This window comes from Mobula birostris, chromosome 14, assembly GCF_030028105.1.
Source record: "Mobula birostris isolate sMobBir1 chromosome 14, sMobBir1.hap1, whole genome shotgun sequence".
In the NCBI taxonomy this organism is placed as follows: Eukaryota; Metazoa; Chordata; class Chondrichthyes; order Myliobatiformes; family Myliobatidae; genus Mobula; species Mobula birostris.
The window spans coordinates 15,476,845-15,500,816 of record NC_092383.1 but is presented as its reverse complement, the minus strand read 5'-3'; the positions used below and the strand labels follow the sequence as shown (position 1 = coordinate 15,500,816).

The following is a 23,972-nucleotide window of genomic DNA, read 5'->3' as shown; positions in this document are numbered from 1 at the left end:
CAGACAACAGCGGGAACTGAACTCCAGTTGCTGGTGCTGTAAATTGTTATGCTAGCCTCTAAGCCATCATGCCACCACACGTTTCCAGTGTGACTTCAAAGAGCATGAAGTAAATGTGTAAGAAGAGAAAATCCCTTCAATGGCAATATTACCCTTTAAATAAAGAAATATGGTTGTGATACTTGAGGTTGATCATCCCAGCCTCATGACATCACTGCATGAGTTCCTCCAGGCACTAACATCTGCTTAGCCAATAAACCAGTTCAAACTAATGTCATAAGACCCAAGAAACCTTCAGGAATGGATCGCTGGTGAAATTAAACCTGATTCTGATTCCAACTAGGCTTGCCTCTTTGTACACCCTCCTTAGACGTAGAGTTTGGCTGACAGATCTTGAAAGATGTAATGGAGCCATAAAAGTCTGGATAAAGAATAAGAGGCTGGGCATGCCTCAGCATGGCACAGTGACACTCAAAATTTATTATTACTTAGTCCATGCAGCAAAGGAATCATTACCTCAGCCTTATGTGCCTCTCAGCTCCCTTAAGCCTGACCTTTGGGACTGTCTGTGTAGAGTTTGTGTGTCCTGCCTGAGGCCACGTGGATTTTCTCTGGGTGATCCAGTTTCCTTTCATAACTCAGAATCATTGAAAGGAAACTGGAGCACCCAAAGAACAAAATAATTCTATTCCAGGTCTGGTGCAGCATGAAAAAGCACAATAAAAACACGATTAATATAAATATAAATGCAAGCCTATAAATCACAATGTCCAAGAACCTGTTATATACAGTACATAGACCAATTGTATGTACCTGAAGTGGCACCGCTCTAGGTGTTGTGTAAATAGTGGTAGTGGGGGAGAGGGTTGGTAGGCTGGGTTAATGGGTGGAGGTGTTGAACAGCATGTCGGCTTGGTGGAACTGGGAATATGGAGAGAATTTCTTTTGGTTTCATTCCGGTTTCAGCGGAGTCACTATATTCCTCCTGATTCAGGGCCTCATTCCTGGATTCCATCTCTTCAGCAATTTGTGTGGCCTGTTTCTAGCTGTACAAATGTGGCATTGAGTCATCTACTATCTCACAGACTGTCCTGTGATAGATCATGTTGAGCAACATTGCTAATGCTCCCAGCATTGACTCAAAAGGCTGAGGAACTCTCATCGCTCAACGTTAAAATGAATGATTTCAGTTGGCTTAGTGTAAAATGGACATTTATTGTTTGGTATAGACTCAGTAGCCAAAAGGATTATTTCTGTGCTGTATTTCTCTGTGGGGGTACAAGCATGTCACATAAGAGCTTTACAGTATTATGTCAAACTCTCATATAGATGAGATACCAGATAGATCTTTGAGATTTATATCCCAATATGAACTAATGTTTTATGCAACATGATTTTAAAAATCATGAAAGACAATTTTAAGATTCATCACTATGGAGGACAGCTGAGAGGATCATAGGGGTCTCCCTACCATCCATCGGGGACATTTATCAGGAGCGCTGCATATGCAGGGCACTGAGTGTTATTAAGGATCCCACCCACCCATCGAGCATTCTCTTTGACTTTCCACCATCAGGCAGGAGACTCTGATGCATAAAAACAAGAGCGTTCAGGATGAGAAACAGTTTCTTCCCTCAGTCTTCTGAACTCCCTCCTGCATCGTATTTGAAGTGTCACTGGTTAAGCTGTTTCATGCCTGACGATATTTAATATTAATGCACTTTAGTTTCTTACTTATGTGTGATACATCTGTAGATTTCATCCTTACTTTCATAAGTTATCACATTTTATGTGTGTTATGTGTACTACTGTTCTTTACACCCTGGTTCAGAGAAATATTGTCTCATTTCTAAATACATTATATGGTTTTGTACATTATGATCATGTATATAATTAAATGACAAATTAGGAAAAACTTCTCCACACTGAGAGTGGTGAATCTGTGGAATTCTCCGCTACAGGAAACAGTTGAGGCCAGTTCATTGGCTATACTTAAGAGGGAATCAGATATGGCCCTTGTGGCTAAAGGGATCAGGGGGTATGGAGGGAAGGCTGGTACACGGTTCTGAGTTGGATGATCAGCCATGATCATACTGAATGGCGGTGCAGGCTCGAAGGGCCGAATGGCCTACTCCTGCACCTATTTTCTATGTTTCTATGACAATAAGCTTGACTAGATGAAAAATTAAAAAAGGCATTTTTAAAACCTTTGTAATTTCTAAATAAGCTGTGATAATGAAACAGTATTATTGGAGTAATTAAAAGCAACATGCATATATTCTCAATTCAGAAGTATTTACATAGATGGTGAATGTTTCCAAGGTGACAGCTGCAATACAGAAACCATTACATACTTCCATAATTCATTTTGAGGACAGGTTGTGCAACACAGATTCCAATCATCAGCACAACAGAAAAGCAGAAAATATTGTTACTCAGGCCCTTAGTAAGGTCATCAACAAACACAACTCCATTATATGGCTCCCTCAACATAGCAAATATCGCAAGTCACACCCTGTGGAATTTTTAGCAATCAGACATTGAACTTTCAGTTGGTTAGGGGCTATTTAGTCATATTTGCTCAAAAGTTTGGTTATTAAGGTTACTAAAGAAAGAAGTAACATTGATTAGCTGCATCCCTGAGTGTTGGGTTTTGGCAACTAAAGCCTCATCAACAAGTGATGGAGCAATTAAAATTGGAAATTATCAGGAGTTCAGAGTTAAGGAAATTTTGATATCTTACAGAGCTAGGGAGAGAGTGGGGGCACAGAACATTTTGAGACAAAGATGGTAATTTTTAAATTGAAATGTTGTTTAACAAAAACCCAGTGAATGTCAACTAACATAGGAGTGTCAGTGAAGGCTTTGTTACAAGAGTAGAGATACCATCTGCAGAAGAATTTTGCAGAAGGGGGCTGGCACATAGTGCATTGAAATAATCACAAGTGTTAAAAGGACACACAAGATGGTATTAGGAACATATGAGCTGAGGTAAGTATGGAGTTTGCCAGTATTACAATTTGGGAAATAGACAGATGCGTTGTCCAAAGTTCAATATAGATTCAAAGAGGATACCAGGTTGTGTATAGTCTGATTTAGTTTCAGCCAGTTGCCATGGAGAGAGATGAAGTCAGTGGCTAAGCAATTCTTGTTATTGAGATAGAGCACAATAGCTTTAGTGTTTCTGGTATTTTGTTAGAAGAGATTTCTTCTCATCCCGTACTGTATGTTGCACAATCAAACATATATTCAGTTAGTGGGCTAATCTTTAGTTTGATTCCATGCATCAATATATTTAAATTGTGGATGAGTTATCCTTATGAAATACTTAGAAGAAAGAACAATCAGAAATGAATTATGGGTGAGGTTTTAAAGGAACATTAGGATGTAGGTTCTAAAAAGGGAATATTCAGGTGCAGCCTTAATTTAACAGAGAGTTTCAGGTGATTTATTAGTGGAATGATAAATAGCTATGTGTTATTATTTCGGATACAGTCGAAGAGTTTAGATAGGTTGTAGATAGAAGGAGGAGGCTTGATAGAGACTGATGAAAGCAGGAAATTATGTAAAGTGGAGGATCAATGGCAGCTGGTTAGGTGCAAGGAAGAAATTAATTCATCTTTGGCAACACACACAAAATGTTGGAGGAACTCAGCGGGTCGGACAGCTTCTATGGAGGGGAATAGATAGTCAACGTTTCAAGTCGAGACCCTTCTTCAGGACTCAGAAGGAAGGAGGAAGATGCCAGAATAAAAAGAAGGGGAGAGGGAAAAGGAGCTAGCTGGAAGATGATAGGTGAAGACAAGTATATGGAAAAGGTCAAGAGCTGGAGTAAAGGGAATCCATTCATCTTTGAATGGAAAACTCAGAATGTACATCAAGCCGTTCCACACTCAGAGATTGGTGGAGAAGTGAGTAGAAGAGCTTTACCATTGCCATTGTTGCTCAAAAGGATCTAACACAGCAGAATCAGTTGGAGAGTATACCAGTCAATCAGAATCAGGTTTATTATCAGTTACAAAAGTCATGAAAAGTACATAAAACATCTATACATGGCTATAAAATATATATTTTAATTAAATGAATATTGCAAAAAGAGGGCAAAAATAGTGAGGTAGTGTTTAAGGGTTCATTGTCCATTTAGAAACCACCTTTATACAGCTAGGAACGTACCACACAAATTGCAGAAGAGATAGAAGCCAGAGTGAGACCCTGAAACAGGAGGAAAATTGCGACTCCGCTGAAACAGGAATGAAACCAGAAGAAATTGCAGAAGGCTGTGGTGGAGAATATTGTGCAATAAAAGAGAATGGGTAATAGTGTCAAAGGTGGTGCCTAAAGTCAATCAGCAAGCAGTAGATTAGGGAGACTGAAAGAAAGAAAGATTGGCTTTATTTGTCACATGTACATTGAAACATTCAGCAATCTGCGTCACTAACCAACAGTTCAAAGATGTGCTGGGGCAGCCCACTGGTGTTGCCATGCTTCTGGTGCCAACATAGCATGCCCATGACTTACTAACCCTAACCCATAACCTTTTGGACTGTGGGAAGAAACTGGAGTACCCAGAGAAAACCCATGTATTCACAGAGAGAACATCCAAACTCCTTACATACAGCAGTGAGAATTGAACCCTGATTGGTGGCACTGTAGAGTATTACACTAACCACTAACTACCATGCCACTCTTTTATTGTGTACATATAGTAGAAAGCATGGAAAATACAGTTTGAAAATCACCCATGATATTTGAACACCTTTGTAGGATATTGTAGTAATGATAAAAGACCTGTGCTTTTGCTCAAGGCATCTGTGATGATTCACGTCCACTTATAGAGATGATTTGGTGCCTGATTTCACAACAAGAATGCTCCTAGCAGTGATTCAAAAGGCTGAAGAACTGCACTTCTCACCAATAGATGAATTGGCAGCTTAGGTCACCAGTTGCCTAATAGAGAAATAATAACAAGCTAAAACCCATTCAAACTGTATTTAAAGATTCTACCACAATGCTTATAGATGTCTCATAATCTCATGGTTAAAAAGAAGTTGCAAATGTTTCTTTCTTCCTTAAACATTTCAGTTAAAACATTCAAAGATATTCAAAACATGCACATACACAAACAGGAAAATAATGATAATCATAAAATCTGGATTCAATCAATATGGATGATTTTAATGAAATTTAACAGTGTGTGGTGGTCTGGATTTGGTTAAAGTAAGATCATATGTACGTCTTTCTCTACTAAATCTGTTAAACATTAAATTGAAATTTGGACTGTTTGTTTTGTTGAATGGTGGAGCCTGACTTAAAAGGGCAACTTCTCTGATTTTCTGTCTCTACTTGTAATGCCACATAACCATCAACATCTCAGTTCTTTCCGCAGTCACTCCACTATACCAGCTCTCACTTCACTTAGATCTCTAGTTCTTTGTCCTCAGCCTCCCTACCGCAGTCATTCAATTTCCCTGTTTTGTCATTTAGTCTTGCGGTTCTGTTGTCTTGCAAAACCTATGCAACTTTCTCTTTCTATTGGTCCAACCATATGATTCCTACGGTGATCCCCTAGGTAACAATAACTTGCAGTTTTAATATAGCCAAAGTTCCTTAAGAACCTTACAAGAATATTCAGGCACAACACCACACAAGATGAAAAAATATACATACAAACTGAAAATGTCAAAAACACTCAGCAGGTCAGGCAGCATCTGTGGGCAAGGATAGGAGCAAAAATGCAGAAATATTGGCTGTTTCTCTTCATAGATGTTATTGGACCTGCTAAGAATTTCCAGTCTCTTCTGTTTGTATTTCACATTTTGACCATCTTCAGGTATTTTGATTTTCATTTTCTGTGAGGAGAAAACAGGTAATAGATGACCTCTCTTCAGAACCAAGGAAATTTAGAAATTGGACATTTTAAATTGCAGAGGAAGAAGAAGTATGGAGAAAACATTGGGAAGTTTGCTAATAGGATGAAGACCAAAAGAGACAGAATAGCTTAAGTATCTATTGTGCCAGCTATGAGAGAGTAGTAAAAGTCAAGTCAAGTTTCATTTTGACCATAAGCTACTGGTACAGTGAAAATAAAGCAATGTTCCTCCAGAACCCTGGTGCTACATGAAACAGCACAAAACTACACTAGACTACACTAGTCATAGCCCATCTTTCTGGGAGTGGCCGGCTGGTGACATAGTGGCATCGGCGCTGGACTTCGGAGCAAAGGCTCCCTTGCACGCTGGGAGCCTCCCTTCCGAGCTGGGTTGAGCGTCGAGCTAGCAACTCAGCCTCGTAAAAATAAGAAAGCCTGCTAAAAAAACGCTGTCATGACAGCGTCCTGATGACTCCATTTGGAGTTAAGGGCTTTCTTCTTCTTCTTATCTTTCTGGGAGTATCAGTAGTGGGCATGTTGGGAGAACTCACTCCAAAACTCACTGAGAATTCAGCAGTGGAAATAGTGAACAGCTTCAGGTTCCTGAGCATCAATATCTTATAGAGACCCAACACATGGATGTAATCACAAAGAGGGCATGCCTCCGTCATTAGGAGTTTGAAGAGATTTGGTATGTGACCAAAGACTCCTACAAATTTCTAAAGAAGTATAGTGGAGAGCATTTGGACTCATTGCATCAGAATCTCGTATGGAGCCTCCAAAGCACAGGGTCGCAAGAGACTGCATGGGGTTATGGACTCAACTAGCTCCACCATCAAAGACATCTTCAGGAGACAATGCCTTAAAAAGGCAGCATCCATCACTCAAGCCCCTCACCACACAGAAGATGTCCTCTTTGCATTACAGGAGCTCGAAGACACACAGACAACATTTTAGGAACAGCTTTTCCCCTCCACCATTAGATTTCTGAATGGTCCATGAACCCATGAACACTAGCAACACACATCAAATTTGCTGGTGAACGCAGCAGGCCAGGCAGCATCCCTGGGAAGAGGTACAGTCGACGTTTCGGGCCGAGACCCTTCCACATCCCATTCCCATTCTGATATGTCTATCCACGGCCTCCTTTACTGTAAAGATGAAGCCACAGTCAGGTTAGAGGAACAACACCTTATATTCCATCTGGGTAGCCTCCAACCTGAATGCATGAACATTGACTTCTCTAACTTCCGCTAATGCCCCACCTCCCCCTCGTACCCCATCCATTATTTATTTATATACACATATTCTTTCTCTCTCTCTCTCTCCTTTTTCTCCCTCTGTCCCTCTCACTATACCCCTTGCCCATCCTCTGGGTTTTCCCCCCGTCCCCCTTTTCCTTCTCCCTGGGCCTCCTGTCCCATGATCCTCTCATATCCCTTTTGCCAATCACCTGTCCAGCTCTTGGCTCTATCCCTCCCCCTACTGTCTTCTGCTATCATTTTGGATCTCCCCCTCCCCCTCCCACTTTCAAATCTCTTACTAGCTCTTCCTTCAGTTAGTCCTGACGAAGGGTCTCGGCCCGAAATGTTGACTGTACCTCTTCCTATAGATGCTGCCTGGCCCGCTGCATTCACCAGCAAATTTGATGTGTGTTGCTTGAATTTCCAGCATCTGCAGAATTCCCCGTGTTTACATTTTTAAACCTATGAACACTAATTTATTTATGTTTTGCACTATTTATTTAATTTGTAACTTATAGTAATAACTTGAACATTAATGGTGCATAAAATAAAAAAAATCCATGACATATGTCAATGATAATAAACCTGATTTTGATGTGCTGTTTTGTATAAATAAAGCTCACCTTCAAAAAACCAAACAGAACGAAGGATTTGCCTTACCCAATTTTAGGTTATATTATTGGGCAGTTAATATATGTAATATTACGTTCTGGATATATTACATTAACCATAAGAATTGCCCTGCATGGGTTTCTTTGGAAGTCAACTCTGTTATAAAATTTTCTATTATTTCTTTACTTGGATCCTCGCTTCCTTTATCTTTAAATAAACTAATTGACAATGTGGTGGTTAAACATACAGTGAGGAATTGGTTACAGTTTAGAAAACATTTTGGTTTATTGAGATTCTCCCTCTCAAGTCCCATAATTTATAATTGTTTTTTTAAACCATTTTTAATTGACTTATCTTTTAAAGAATGGGATAGATTGGGTATTAAATGATTTCAGGATTTGTTTGGTGAAGGGATTCCCTCTTCTTTTGTGCAACTTTCAGTGAAATTTAACCTTTCCAACAGTCACTTTTTGAGATACTTACAGATTAGAGATTTTTTAAGATCTCAATTACTTACATTTCCTACAAGTCCAGGTAAGAATATAATAGATACAACTTTTAATATGAAACCCTTCGATAATGGTTCAATTTCTTACATTTATGGTCTACTGTTGGGACTGAAAAAGGCCTCTTTAGATAAAAGGAGATTGGGAAAAGGATTTACAGATTTTCATATCTGAAGAGAGCTGGAAGATTATTTAAAAATTGATTAATTCTTCATTATGTGCTCATCATTCTCTATTACAATTCAAAGTGGTACATAGAGTTCATATGTCTAAAGACAAGTTTTCCCGTTTCTACACAGATATTTCCCCTTACTGTGATAGATGTACTAATGGAGTGGCCACACTAATTCACATGTTTTGGACATGTCTGAGCCTTGAAAAATTCTGGAAAGATGCATTTCAAACTTTTTCTGCACTTTTCAATGTCAGCTTTAAGCCCAATCCTTTGACTGCCTTGTTTGGTATTGTTGAGGATAGTGCTACAAAATTGAAGGATCTAATTTGCAGGTATTGGCCTTTATGTCTCTTATAGCCAGGAGGGTGATCTTGCTCAAGTGGAAGGAGGCCGCCCTACCCCCTCACGTTCAATGGCTATCTGATGTTATGTTGTGCCTTGATCTAGAGAAGATTCGTTGTTCGATTTATGATTCTAAACATGATTTTCTAATGTTATGGGGACCCTTTCTGAATTATTTTCACAATCTTTGAACAGTTAATAAAGTATGGATCTGAGCCATTATTATCATAATGTCATATGGTAAAGTATTTTTCTTTTTTCTTCTTTTTTTTTTACCAACCAGCTCATTTTGGTAGTAGGGGTAGACTTTTTAAAATAAAATACAATTAGTTTATTTCATTTCATAATTCAATCTTATTTTCTACATGATTGATTTGGAATATGAGATATTGTGATCATAATACTGTGATTTAAATGTAATGTAATTCATATTATTTACTTGTATCCTTATGAATTTTGTATTTGTATTCATGCAATTTATATAATAGCAATAAAAATATTGAAAAAGCAGTACAGGTATGGAATAAAATGTGCATATTTATTCAAATATCAACATGTACTTACAATATAAACAACATTATAAAAAGTGGTTTAAGGCGTTTACAGTGCTGTGCAGAGACTCAGGTAATAACTAGAATGGTTGAACAGATTAACTGCCTGGAGCAAGAAACTTTTAAAAGTTTGTTTTAATAGCCTTATAGCATTTTCCAGAAGAGAGCTTTTGGAAAACGCAGATGGGTAGTATCCGCAATGATTTTTCCTTCCCACTTCTTTATCCAGGCCACATACAAGTTCTGCAGTGATGGTAGACTGCAGCGAGTGGCTTTTTCAGCTGACCTGACAGTTCACTGTAATTTTTGTGTTATGAGAGGATGAACCTATGAAGTCGCTCTCAAGGGCTCTTCATCTCATGCTCTCAATATTTATTGTTTATTTATTCAGTTACTTTTTTTTATTTTGTATTTGCACAACTTGTATTTTGCACATTGGTTGTTTGTTTGTCATATTGGGAATGATCTTTCATGGATTCTATTGTGTCTCTTGGACTTACCGTGTGTACCTGGCAGAAAACAAATCTAAGGGTTTTATACAGTGACGTATGTGCACTTTGATAATAAATTTATAATAATAATAATAATAAATAATAATAAAATTTATAATAATTATTATAAAATTATTTATAATAATAATTATTATTATAACTTTATTTATGTAGCACTTTTCATACATTAAGATTCAGGTCTAAAAATAGAGACAAAACTAAAATCATAAAACAATCATTATATAGAATAAAACGTAATCGAATATACCAAATTATATAAATGCAATCAACATTAACAGACATTAAGAAAAACCATAAGTAGGCCAAATTTAAAAAGTAGGTTTTTACAAATGTTTTGAAACCTTCCACAGTACGTATCTGAGTCGGTAAATTATTACAGATTTTTGGTGCGTAAGAGGAAATGATCGCATCACCAGTTCTTATATACAGTACTTGGCTCTCGGAACACTAAGCAAACCAGCGTTAGCGAATCTAAGATTACGATTAGGGATGTAAGGGAATAGACACTCCAAAATATTCAGAGGAGCTAGATTAATCAAAGCCTTATATAAGAAAAAAAGTATTTTAAAATTGATCCTAAAGGACACAGGAAGTCAGCGTAATGTTGCCAAAACCGGCAAAATATGCTCAGATTTTCTTTTGTTTGGTTAAGATTCTTACTTAATAAGATAGTTATGACTAACAGACCTGAGCACTGCTCTGAAATTACATCTTTGGATATCAAACACTCTGATACTGACACATTGAATGAGACATGATAATCATCTTAAATAATACGACGATGGGTGCATCTTCTTCTGAAGGAATACAGAGGGAACTTTGCCATTACGAATGAAGTTTAAAGCCGCGTATTTGAAGCTCACAGAAGTGAGGTGTAAGGATTATACTGCCTCACGAACTACCAAACCTCCGGTCAAGCCTCCGGACTCCTCCCCTGTCCTCACCCCGGGATTCTCCTCCTGCTCCCGGTGACGTGTTTCCGGGACGCCGGGCCTCTTCCTGCTGCTGTGGCCGCGGCCTGGAGCGTGCGCGGATCGCGGTCTGGTGCCTCGACCTCTGCCGGTCAGTGGTGCTTTACGTCCGGGCGCTTCCTCTCCTTTGAGTCCGTGCGGGGCTTTGGCAGCGGGTTGTAATCGTGACCTGAGGCCGCAGCTTAATGAACCGCGATCAGTCGGCTGCCCCCCGTTTGCCCGGCTCCCTTCACATACGAACCTCCTCATCCCGCTCCCCGCTTCCCCGCCGCATTCTTCCCTTTACCCTACCAATTCCCCCGGGGCCTCACCTCCTCACCTTTCCCCGCCCGGCTCTCCTCACCTTTCCCTGCTCTAGCCTCATTTTCTCTATTGCTCCAATTACCCATTACTGCTAAATTAAGTTTCCTTCTCATTCCATCACCTTCCCTCTTTCTCCCTTACAACATTACCTCCTCCACCGACTCATCTGCCCTGCCTTTTCCTCCAAGCCCTCTATCCCCCAGCACCATTTCAGTGTCGATATATTCTTCGCCACGCAGTTTCTGATCATAAAATACCCGTTTGACTGCTGTTGCTGGGTCTTGTGTGAAGGGTTGGATATAATTGTGAAGGCCAGCGGCATTTATCAACCTGTGAAACTAGCAGCAATTCCTTCTGGAGGGTTGTTGGTACGACAAAGCTACCCTCCAGGTAACAAGCCCAGCACCTTCATGAATAACAAGATTACTTAGCATGACTTACAATGAAATAACTTGAACTTGCATCCTTCCACAAGTTCAGTCATTCCTTACTGTAAGGAGCCATGTATTTTGTGTTGTGCGTGTATTATAGTAACTAATCACTTGAGGGGGAGTGTGGTAAAAGCAAAGGGAATAAGTTACGTATTCTTATTTCGTATCGTTTTGTAGCTTGGGATCAGCGGACCTTTGCTGACCACTTAATATTGCTTTAAGATTGTATGTTTACGAATTACTAATAAAGGATCGAAATAAGAAATTCTCTTTGGAGCGATCATTTCAATGGATCTGAGTATAACAACACTGTGGCAGTCGCAGGCTGGAGGCAGTTGTTTTTGGTTCTGTTTTGAATTTGTTTTTGCCATGACACTTACTGTATGTATCAGCTTTTACTGCAACATTTTGGCAATTTACATGGCAATCACATTATTTTGCTCTGTAATTTAATTTTATGAGATAATTTATTAGGCACATTGAAATCATTAAATTGGGGATCATTTTGGTTGAATTTTCATAATCAGATTTTTATCAGCTGACATCTCACATTTGTACTCTAGTGCTGGTGATCTCATGGAAGGTGGTAATTTTCTTTAAGAACTATGTTCTTAAACAGTTACTAAATTCTGAAGATAATCCCAGGCTCATTATTATTTTTAAACAATAGTTTGAATTCTAATCTCTTCAAGCAAAAGGGTGATTTCATCCTTGTTTGTGCTAAAGAACCATTTACTTCCATTTTTGTTCTTATCCAGTGTTGGGTAATATCCCGAATGTGGCCTTTTTTTATTTGAGGAGACTGTGCAAGTCATTCAAAATGTCTTTGCAATGCAAAACCTGCAACATTTTTCCAGCAGTTGCTACTGTTGACAGCTCTAAAAATGGATGAAGAAATGGCTAAAATAATTCTAATGAAATTCAGTGCCCTGAATTGTTTTCAAATTCTACCCTGGCAGGGAGAACACAATAGCCGATGTACACTGCTTGACCCCTTATACTTGCTGAGTAATGCAGTAAGATCATGGTTGACCTTTATGGATGTCCTCAATAACTAAATGGCTATCATTCTTTGTTGTGAATATATCCCGTAACTAAGCCTCCACATCTCTCTTGAGTAGAGAATTCAAAAAATTTACTTCTCTCCGAGTGAAGAAATTTGCACCCACTTCAGTCCTTAATTCTGGGACTTGTCATTGATGCTCCAGCCAAGGGAAATGTCCTTGCCTCTGTCTTCAAACACAAAATTCTTTGTTGGAAATCCAGAACAACACACATGAAATGCTAGAGGAACTTAGCAGGTCAAACACATCTATGGAGGGGATAAGCAATTGACATTTTGGGCCGAGACTGTCTTGATGAAGGGTCGTGGACCATAATGTTGATTGTTTATTCCCCTCTGTAGATGCTACCTGACTTCCTGAGTTCCTCCGTCATTTTGTGTATCATGCCTCTATCTTGCCAGTAGAATTGTATGCATATCAATGAGATCACTTTCCATTCCTCAAAACTGTGTGTTCCTTGGGATTTGGAGTAACATGATGAATTCATGAAGTATACATTTGTGGTTGGTTATTTTGTTGGGGGGAAAATGCTGTCATAGAAATTAATGTTCTTTCTCTTCCACAGTGCACCAGCTGAATATTACCGGGCATTCAAATGTTTGGAGAGCTCACCACTTAAAGTAGAAGCTTCAAGCTCTAGATATGCCTCCAAAGTCAAGTGGGTCCACAAAGACCGAAGAAACAGCAGTTAAGGTAGCAGTTCGGGTAAGACCACTGCTGCCCAAGGAAGTACTGCATGGACATCAGTCGTGTGTCTATGTTGACCTTGACTCGCAACAGCTTACCCTGGGACACAGTCGACATTTTCAATTTGACATGATCTTTGACCAGACCTCCAGCCAGGAAGAAGTGTACAAGAGCTGTGTGGAGCCTCTTGTGGAAGCTTTCTTTGAGGGTTTTAATGCCACTGTGTTTGCCTATGGACAGACGGGATCAGGCAAAACATATACCATTGGCGAATCTTACATATGTAAGTTATACAAAAGTAGGATTTGATTCATTGAAACTCAGTAGTTCTCCACTTTAAAAAAAATTGGTTCATTTGCATGCAAGTTAGGATGCTGAGCTGCACAAATTGAAAGGGTGCTATATTTAAATCTCATTCACTGCTGTTATCTACTTGAAACAATACAATAGGATTCATTTCAATGCTAGTGTGAGGGGGAAGTCAGCCAAAATACTTCATCCATGCCAGGAGATGGCCATGGCCAATATTTATTTATTTATTGAGATAGAGCACAGAACAGATCCTTCCCGGCCCTTCGAGCTGTGCCACCCAGCAATCCCCCGATATAATCTGAGCCTAATCACAGGACAGTTTACAATGACCAATTAACCTACCAACCGGTAACATCTTTGGACTGTGGGAGGAAACCATGGTTACGTGGAGAATGTACAAACTCCTTACAAGGAGCATTGGGAGTTGAACCCTGGTCGCTGGTATTGTAATGCATTGTGCTAACCACTTCACTACTGTGCTGCCCTAGTCTCTGCCATGTAAAATTAGTCTCTACAGTATAAATTCTGATTATCTGGCAATACTCTCAGTGCTATTTTTGGAGGCTTTTCATACTTGAATTGGACATCTTCCTACTTTATAAGAGTCTGTACTTGAAAATGCCTTATTACTTGTGAATTGCTCCAGACACCTGAGTCACTATATGCAGTCAGTGACCTCTTTTATTAGGTAAAAAGGTACTTGATAAAGCGGACACAGTGTATGTTCGTTGTCTACTGCTACTGAAGCCCATCCACTTCAAGATTCAATGTGCTGTGCATTCAGAAATTTTCTTCAGCACACCACTGTTGTAACATGCGGTTATTTGAGGTACTGTTGCCCTCCTGTCTGCTTAATTCAGTCCACCCATTCTCTTCTGACCTCTCATTAGCAAGGATGTCACCATGACTTGAGGCCATGAATTATAGGGATAGGCTGAATAGTTTAGCATTTTATTCAGTGGAACGCAGGAGAATGAGGGGAGAACTTATAGAAAATAATGACGGATATAGATAGGGTAAATACTTGCCGGTGATAGCAACCAGCGGTCATAGCTTTAGGGTGAAAGTTGAAATATTTAAGGGGAATCTGAGAAGAATGTCTTCACTCAGAGTGTGATGTGGAATGAACCACCAGCTGAAGTGGTAGATGCAAGTTCAATTACAGTACTTAAGAGAAGTTTGGATAGGTAATGGATGAGAGGTGTTCAAAGGAAGGTTCATGAAAATGATTCCGGGATTGAAAGGCTGATCATGTGCAGAACGTGTGATGGCTCTGGGGCTGTATTCACTGGAATTCAGAAGAATGAGGGGGGAATCCCATTGAAACCTATCATGTTGAAAGACTTCAGTGGAGAGGATGTTTCCTATGGTGGGGAAGTCTAGGACCAGAGTACACAGCTTCAGAATAGAGGGGTGTCCATTTAGAACAGAGATGAGGAGGAATTTCTTTAGCCAGAGGGTGGTGAATTTGTGGAATTCGTTGCTACAAGTGGCTGTGGAGGGCACGTTATTGGATATATTTAAGGCAGAGGCTGATAGGTTCTTAATTTGTCAGAGCATGATGAGTTACAGGGAGAAGGCAGGAGATTGGGGCTGAGAGGAAAATGGATCAGCCATGATGAAATGGCAGAGCAGACTTGACGGGCCAAATAGGAGCAGAATTAGGCCATATCTTATGGCCTTATGGTATAGAGGGCGATAGTCCAGGTGCATATAGATGGGACTATGCAGAAGATCAGCCTGATATGAACTAGATGGGCAGGAGGCCCTGTTTCTGTGTTATTGTGCTCTATGACTTGAAAGCAAAATGTGAGTTTGGTGTTGTACGAGTTCAGATAAATTAAGTTCATTGTATTGAAGGTGAACCTGCAATTTACTGAAACTGTTCAGGTAGCAGTTCAAAATGCCAATGATTGCACACATATTACCCAACTGTGTTGTACAGAAAGCCTTAATAGTTATCTAACCTAATGACTCTACAGCCAATGCCAATGTTTCTGACAGAATTTTCAGTTCTTCTTTCTGTGCTCACATTAAACACCATCACACAGTTGTAAACTTGTAGGGACTTGCTGCATGTTGACAAATTGCATTTTATATATTATGATCTAATGATTACCCTAGTCTGAGATTTCTCTATTCTTTCCATAGTTTAAATGCTTCATTTTTGTTTTGTCTTCATTGCTGTATCACTTCAGATTTTTTTTCAGACTCCCAGAAGTGTGTTGTTATGAGAGTGAAGTGAAAGACGTGTGTCTAATAATCTTTAGATAAGATCACAATTCCGCTTCTAGTTCGGTAGCTTTCACTTCAAACAATGCACATTTAGGAGCTATTTCAATTCCACATTTAATCTAGCTAATATTGTAATTAAATACTTGAAAATGAGTTTTGATCTAAGCAGTCAGAAGTAATGAAAGACCAACCATTGTTAGTTAACCTTTTAATTTGCCATGTATTGAAGGAGAATCACTGCATGATTTAAATTTTATATTGCGAATAAATTGTTATTGCATTAGTTAATATTCAGACAAATATTACTTCTGGGAGTAATTACTGGTATATTTTAAAGTTTTTGAATTCCTATGAGTCTGTAGGACCACCATATTGAGAAAAAGCTGCTGAAATAGGCATTTGCTAAGACAAGGTGCAGAGGTTGACATATAGAGGCATGCAAACGTTTGGGCACCCCGGTCAAAATTTCTGTTACTGTGAATAGTTAAGTGAGTAGAAGGTGAACTGATCTCCAAAAGTCATAAAGTTAAAGATGAAACATTCTTTTCAACATTTTAAGCAAGATTAGTGTATTATTTTTTGTTTTGTACAATTTTCGAGTGGAAAAAAAGGAAGGGAACACCATGCAAAAGTTTGGGTACCCCAAGAGATTTGAGCTCTCAAAAAACTTTTACCAAGGCCTGAGACCTTAATTATCTTGTTAGGGCTAAGGCTTTTTCACAGTCATCATTAGGAAAGGCCAGCTGATGTAAATTTCAAAGCTTTATAAATACCCTGACTCCTCAAACCTTGTCCCAACAATCAGCAGCCATGGGCTCCTCTAAGCAGCTGCCTAGCACTCTGAAAATTAAAATAAATGATGCCCACAAAGCAGGAGAAGGCTATAAGAAGATAGCAAAGCATTTTCAGGTAGCCGTTTCCTCAGTTCGTAATGTAATTAAGAAACGGCAGTTAACAGGAATGGTGGAGGTCAAGTTGAGGTCTGGAAGATCAAGAAAACTTTCTGAGAGAACTGCTCGTAGGATTGCTAGAAAGGCAAATCAAACCCCCCCGATTGACTGCAAAAGACCTTCAGGAAGATTTAGCAGACCCTGGAGTGGTGGTGCACTGTTCTACTGTGCAGCGACACCTGCACAAATATGACCTTCAGAAGAAAACCTTTCCTGCATCCTCACCACAAGCGTCAGAAGTTTGCAAAGGAATATCTAAACAAATCTGATGCATTTTGGAAACAAGTCCTGTGGACTGATGAAGTTAAAATAGAACTTTTTGGCCGCAATGAGCAAAGGTATGTTTGGAGAAATAAGGATGTAGAATTTCATGAAAGAAACACCTCTCCAACTTTTAAGCACGGGGGTGGATCGATCATGCTTTGGGCTTGTGTTGCAGCCAGTGGCATGGGGAATATTTACTGGTAGAGGGAAGAATGAATTCAATTAAATACCAGCAAATTTTGGAAACAAACACCACACCGTCTGTAAAAAAGCTGAAGATGAAAAGATGATGGCTTCTGCAACAGGATAATGATACACCTCAAAACCCACAATGGACTACCTCAAGAGGCGCAAGCTGAAGGTTTTGCCATGGCCCTCACAGACCCCAACCTAAATATCATCAAAAATCTGTGGATAGACCTCAAATGAGCAGTGCATGCAAGACGGCCCAAGAATCTCACAGAACTTGAAACCTTTTGCAAGGAAGAATGGGCGAAAATCCCCCAAACAAGAATTGAAAGACTCTTAGCTGGCTACAGAAAGTGTTTACAAGCTGTGATCTTGCCAAAGGGGGTGTTACTAAGGACTGAGCATGCAGGGTGCCCGCACTTTTGCTTCGGGCCCTTTTCCTTTTTTGTTATTTTGAAACTATAAAAGATGGAAATAAAAAAAGTAATCTTGCTTAAAATATTAAAGAAGTGTGTCATCTTTAACTTCATGCCTTTTGGAAATCAGGTCATCTTTTACTTGGTTAGCTACTTACAGTAACAGAAATTTTGACCGGGGTGCCCAAACTTTTGCATGCCACTGTACATAGTACAAGATAAGAAATTTTATACATTCATCTAGTAATTACAGACTGTGTTCTGTTGTCATCTTAATCTGCATTCACTTTGGCAGCACCTTTTGATTTTCTTTGTGCTGAGGTTTGTTCAAAATTATCAAGCTTACATCAGGTCATGATCCTACACTCTGTGTGGTACGAAGTTTCCAGCTCTTGGAGTACTTACTCTCCGATATTCTTTGCTTTTCACAGGAAAGTGAAATTATTCTCAGATTTTAAAACAATGGAACACTGCACCTAAATATTATTTTTTATTTTTATTTAGTTAGAGATACAGCAGGGTAACCGGCCCAGCGGGCCCAAGCTCCCCAGTTACATCCATGTGACTAATTACCCTATTAATCTGTACAACTGTGGAATGTGGGAGGAATGTGCACAGCCCTCCGGTGAAAAATGATATCATATCCGTTAAATAGGGGCCATGGGCAATTCTGATTTGATGGAGATGGACATGAAAGCACAGAGGAACATCTGGAAAAATTTCTGAAACGCCAGTTCGCTGCTGTTGTTACTGCGTGAATCGGGAATCTTTCAGAGGGAAGGCCTCAAAATCCCCGGCTTTGCCTGTTGTTGGTGACCGAGATGGAGGTCGAATCGCTCGGATAGAGATGGCGCTCAGTACTTGGTGTCGGAGAGCTGAGCAGAGCTCGAAGTTTTCGGATGACTCAGAGTCGGACCGTGGTCGGGTATGGCAAGGAGAGTTTTTCTTCCTTCTCCCGTCTGCGTGTGATGGGAGACATTTGAGAGACTTTGAACTTTTTACTGTGCTCATGGACTTCTTCATCAAGTTATGGTATTGTTGCATTGTTGTAACTATATGTTATAATTATGTGGTTTTGTTAGTTTTTTCAGTTTTGGTCTGTTCTGTGTTTTGTGATATCACACCGGAGGAAATATTGTATCATTTCTTAATGCATGCATTACTAAATAACAATAAAAGAGGACTGCGTGTCTTCATAATCTAAAAACCAGAGCTCCCAGAGAAAACCCATGTGGTCATGGGGATAACGTACAATCTCCTTACAGATGGCTGGTGCTGACTTCTATGCTACTGTGCTGCACATAATTTTAATATTTTAATTTATTCATCCATGGAATGTATTTAGCTGGGTTGGCAGAGATGGTCTTTTTCTAGTCCCTGGATCGAGCAGATTACTGGCCTACTTCAGAAGGCATAAAAGAAATATAACAGCAACGGTTTGGAGGAAGCAATGGTGAGAAAATAGGTAGACAAAGTTAGTCTTATAAGAAAGGAATAGGTTTTTGTTGGATCTAGTGGCATATTCCTAAGCGCTTTTGTTTTATGGAGACAGTCACTGAAAGATAGAGAGTTAAATATGAATCTCTGTTCTTTCACTCCAGCTTCTGTGACGGAAGATGATCAAGGGATAATTCCCCGTGCTTTGGCTGAGATATTTAAGCTGATTGATGAGAATGATGCAGTGGATCACACTGTTAAGGTGTCGTACCTTGAAGTGTACAAAGAAGAATTCAAAGACTTGCTGGAGGTAGAAACAGCAAGCAAAGACATACGCACTCGGGAGGACGACAAAGGAAATACAGGTCCGTGAGCTCATATTCAGTAAAGGGTGGGATTAAACAGATCTTCATTTAAATCCTGTAGTATAATTTTAAATTCAGGAGGCAGGCAACATCTATAAAGGGAATTTGGAGCAGGTTTGGGGCCGATATTACTAGAAGCAAGTTGCTATGCTAGCCACTTGATTATGTTGCAAACAAGAAGCACTTATCCGAAGTAATTCTCCAGTCAGGAGCATAAGTGAAAGCTGGAGATCCTTCTTCTATAAAACCCTTTTTAGACAGGTTAAATTATGCTGAAAGAACACTGAATAAGGCTTGAGTCATCCTCACCCACAAAAAGGAAAAGGCTAATGGCCATCTTAATTTTGACTCCTATATGTAGAACTATCTATAAATAAGTTTTGTTATCAATCACGAATATTAAAAATCCACTTTTATGAATCCATAAACTTGATTAATATGTTTAAGTTTTAAATACTAGTATAAACCTAGAATCATCCATAATAGAAACAGGTTGACCCATCAAGTTCACAGCTGACCCTCAAGCACTTATATGAATCCTGTACTTTCTCCTTATTAAAATAAACTAAAACACACAAAACATACAAGTCCCAAATATTTTTTCAGATCATTCACAGCCGTTTCCCTTTATCAAATCAACACACACTTTCTACACCTTATTTGACCTTTTGCCGGATCTTTGGACAGATCTATGTTTTCATCCCCCACTGACCTTCACTGGAGCTAAGTCGGTTGGTAGAAGTGTTGGTATTTCACTGTTTACATGTCTAAATGGGGCAATCCCAAAACAATCCCAGTTTAAGAAGAAGAGAAGAAGAGTCTCAACCCAAAATATCAATTATGCATTTCCCTCTATGGAGGCTGCCTAACCTGCTGAATTTCCCAAGTAGTTCTTTGTTGCTGTAGTTGAGCAGGGTAATGGCAGTACAGCAGACAGTTTTGCTTTTGTTATTCACTGTTACGTTCATTCCAACAAGCGGTGCTCTTTTGATTTATCTTTTCATTGATTTGTTAACACGTATGTTGTTTTTAGTGCTTTGTGGTGTCAAGGAATGTGAAGTGGAAGGTCTGGATGAGGCTCTGAGCCTGCTGGAGATTGGTAACACGACTAAGCACACCAGTGCCACACAGATCAACACACGTTCCAGCCGTTCCCACACCATCTTTACCATAACCATGGAGCAGAGGCGAGGAATTGGTCGTATCACACGACTTGCAGCTGCTGCTGGAGATCCATTTAGTTCAACACAGGTGATAACCTCTAAGTTCCACTTCGTGGATCTGGCAGGCTCAGAACGAATTATTAAGACTGGCAATACTGGTGAACGCTTGAAAGAATCCATTCAGATTAATAGTGGATTGTTGGCCTTGGGAAATGTCATCAGTGTCCTGGGTGATTCCAAACGAAAAGGTTCTCATATTCCTTATCGAGATTCCAAGATTACCAGGATCTTGAAAGATTCACTTGGCGGGAATGCAAAGACCGTCATGATCGCCTGTATCAGCCCCTCTTCCTTAAACTTTGACGAGAATTTAACCTCTTTAAATTATGCAAAAAGGGCGCAGAACATTAAGAACCAGGTTGTGATAAATTGCAAGAAGGAGGTAGACCGGAACAATGAGCTGGAACTGCAGATCAAGACCCTGCACGAGGCTTTGAAGCGCAATCAGCACGCAGCATCAACCAAGTGCTTCAAACGTTTGACTGACGAAAATGTAGCTCGGCTCCAGGTGGAGAGCTCCCACTATCGGTCCTGTACCGATGCTGCATACCGCATCTTTATGGAGTTGCAGCAAGAGAGGAACCTCACAGTAGATCAGGTGCTAAAATTAAAAGAGTGGATAACTACTGTGGAGGAGACACGCAGCGAGCTGTCCACTGCCTCTGGGCTGGATAGCGGTATTGAATGTACTTCTACAGATGAATCCAAGACTCAAGATGTATCCAAGGTACAAGTGTAACTCTGAGAGGTTTTATAAAAAAGTGTAAGCTGATATTAATAGTGAGCATAAATATTTCGTGTACGTAGTTAAAATATTGTGCCTGAGAAAGACGAAACATCAGCTCTTCTCTTGAGTTTCCAAACTGTCTGATCTGCAGAATATTTCCAGAATTAGCCAGAAAATGGTGAATCTGTGGAATTCATTGCTACAGACAGCTGTGGAGGCACAGACATTGGGTATATTTAAAGAGGAGGTTGATGGATTCTAACGGCATCAAAGATTACAGGGGGAAGGCAGGAGAATGGGGTTGAGAGAGATAATAAATCAGCCATGATGAAATGGTGGAGCGGACTTAATGAGATGAATGCTCATATGTCTTATGGTCTTATTTTTTTTTAAATCGAAAACCTAAATAAAAATAAAGTTCTGGCTGTACCCTGATTGTATATGCGTAAGATTGGAAGCCAAGTGCTGAATTCAAATACATTTTAGGTAAAATTTAACTCTTAAGATTGTTTTGTCAATATTGTAAACAGACTAGTAAGCATATTGTGAATGATTGAGTAAGTGTATCTATAGTAGATGTCTATTATGATATTTCAGTCTTTGTTTCTTTCTAACAGGGTACATCTCATTTTGCCAGTGGACCCAGAGAAGAGCAGAAGCAGCTTGTTCCAAAACTGCAGGCACAGGTCCTGAGACTGGAGGAAGAGAACCGAGATTTCCTTGCCGCTCTCGAAGATGCTATGGAACGGTTTAAGCAGCAGGTGAGGAACAGTGTAGGTATGTTTCAGAAGAGACCTCAATAGCTTGCGGGCAATCAGGAACAGCAGATACAGTGGGTTAACCACTTCTGCTGAAAACAAAAGCATAAACTCAAGGTAAATCAGTTCTGTCGTAATTTGAAAAGCCAGGTTTGATAAATGTATATTTATTATTTGCTGAATTCAGAGTCTATGGATGGATTATTGTCCAATTCAACTATTTATTGAATGCATTGATTTAAGTACACAGCAATTTAGAAATTAGATCACGTTGTTCAGTTTATGCGTCGTGATTTATTGATTGAATCATGACAACAAACCTTCAGTCAGTCATTCACTTCAGAAATTTGACCAGGAACATCGTGAAATACACCTTTAAAGACTAACACAATTTCTGTCTAGACATGCATCGTTGCACCGCTACTTTGTGCAACGCTAATAGTGAACTTTTATTGATATGTCGTTCTTCCCTTTTTAATATTTTTTATGTGGTAGATTTTTTTGCATGACTTCTTTGTGATTCACTGCCCTTTCATGTAGGATCAGTTTGGATTGACCAACTGATAAACTTTTCTCCTGTAAGAAGCTGATTTTATTGATGTACTATTCTCACAGTTATTGATTTATTAAGTTGATGTGTTGGTATCAAAGCAGTAATACTGTAAAGCCTTTAAATATGGAATCGGATTCAAATATCTGTTCTGCCTGTTAGTTCTGCTCCATGGTTACCTATTCTAATCTTATTCACTTTCCCTTTCATTTTGTATATTTTTCTTCAAACATCCTCTTAAATGCTCTAGTTGGGGGGGGAGAAAAGTCAATATTCAATTGTTATAGTATTTTTCGGCTTAACTTTCTTCCAGGGTTCCTTTACTAATTCTATGTTTGTGTCCTTTTATTCTATGTAACCTGCTTAATGTTTTCACTATTTTGAATATATCCATCGTCACGGCCCCTTTCAGTGCTCCAGAGAATGCTCTGTTTTCTCTGATGTCTTATTGTAATCACGTCCTTCGATTCTCATTAACACACCAGTGAATTACTGTTGCTTATCTTAAATGATCTTGCATCAGGAGGAGGAGCCTGGACCATCTCACTAGCTTTTTCCACCATGGCTGAATGAGATACAGATTAGTTGCAGGACCAAGCCATTAGGCACCTCAACCCCACTCTACCATTTGTGGCTGATCTAATTATAACCTAGGGTCCACAATGCTGTCTATCCTGGTAACCTTTCACCCATTTCCTTGCTGAATCTGCCTTAAAAATATCCAGAAACTGTTTGTTCACCATTCTTGATAGAGTTCCCAAAGCTTTGTGATCCTCAGAGAAAAATGGGTGACATTTTATTCTTAAACAGTAACCCCAGGTTCTAAATTTCCCACAAGAAGAACATCCTCTTCTCTTTCACCCTGTCAGGGGCCCTCAGATTTAACAAAATTCATACATCTCCACTTGCTCTTTCAAATACCAGCGTATACCAGTGTGGCCTGTTTAAACTTTCCCCAAAAATTCCCAATAAATCTGCTTATTCCAGGTATTAGTTTTGGAACTCTCTGAACTACTTCCTTTAATAAAACCAATACAGTACAGAGTACTCCAGACGTGGTCTCACTATTGTCCCAAATAACTGAAGCATAACTGTTGTACTTTTGTATTCCCTTCATGATAACCTGTAATATTCTATTAGTTTTACACACAAAATGCTGGAGGAACTCAGCAGGTCAGGCTGCATCTACGGAAATGAATAAACAGTCAACGTTTCAGGTCAAGACTCTTCTTCAAGACAGGAAAGGAAGCGGGGGAAGATGCTAGACTAAAAAGGTGGG

The 23,972-nt window shown here is 39.5% G+C and overlaps 1 protein-coding gene across 3 annotated transcripts in view; it reads left to right on the top strand.

The window, feature by feature from the left end:
- Positions 1-10,779: 10,779 nt before the first annotated feature.
- Positions 10,780-23,972, top strand: part of kif7 (kinesin family member 7) — a 48,287-nt gene continuing 35,094 nt past the window's right edge. Inside the window, exons 1-6 of one of the 3 annotated variants that reach the window (XM_072278134.1) lie at positions 10,781-10,873; positions 11,325-11,475; positions 13,146-13,550; positions 19,235-19,435; positions 20,469-21,385; positions 22,003-22,146. In XM_072278134.1, coding sequence (XP_072134235.1) covers positions 13,223-13,550; positions 19,235-19,435; positions 20,469-21,385; positions 22,003-22,146 — 1,590 coding nt within the window. In that variant the 5' untranslated portion in view covers positions 10,781-10,873; positions 11,325-11,475; positions 13,146-13,222. The other 2 variants (XM_072278132.1, XM_072278135.1) reach the window with 2 other exon arrangements.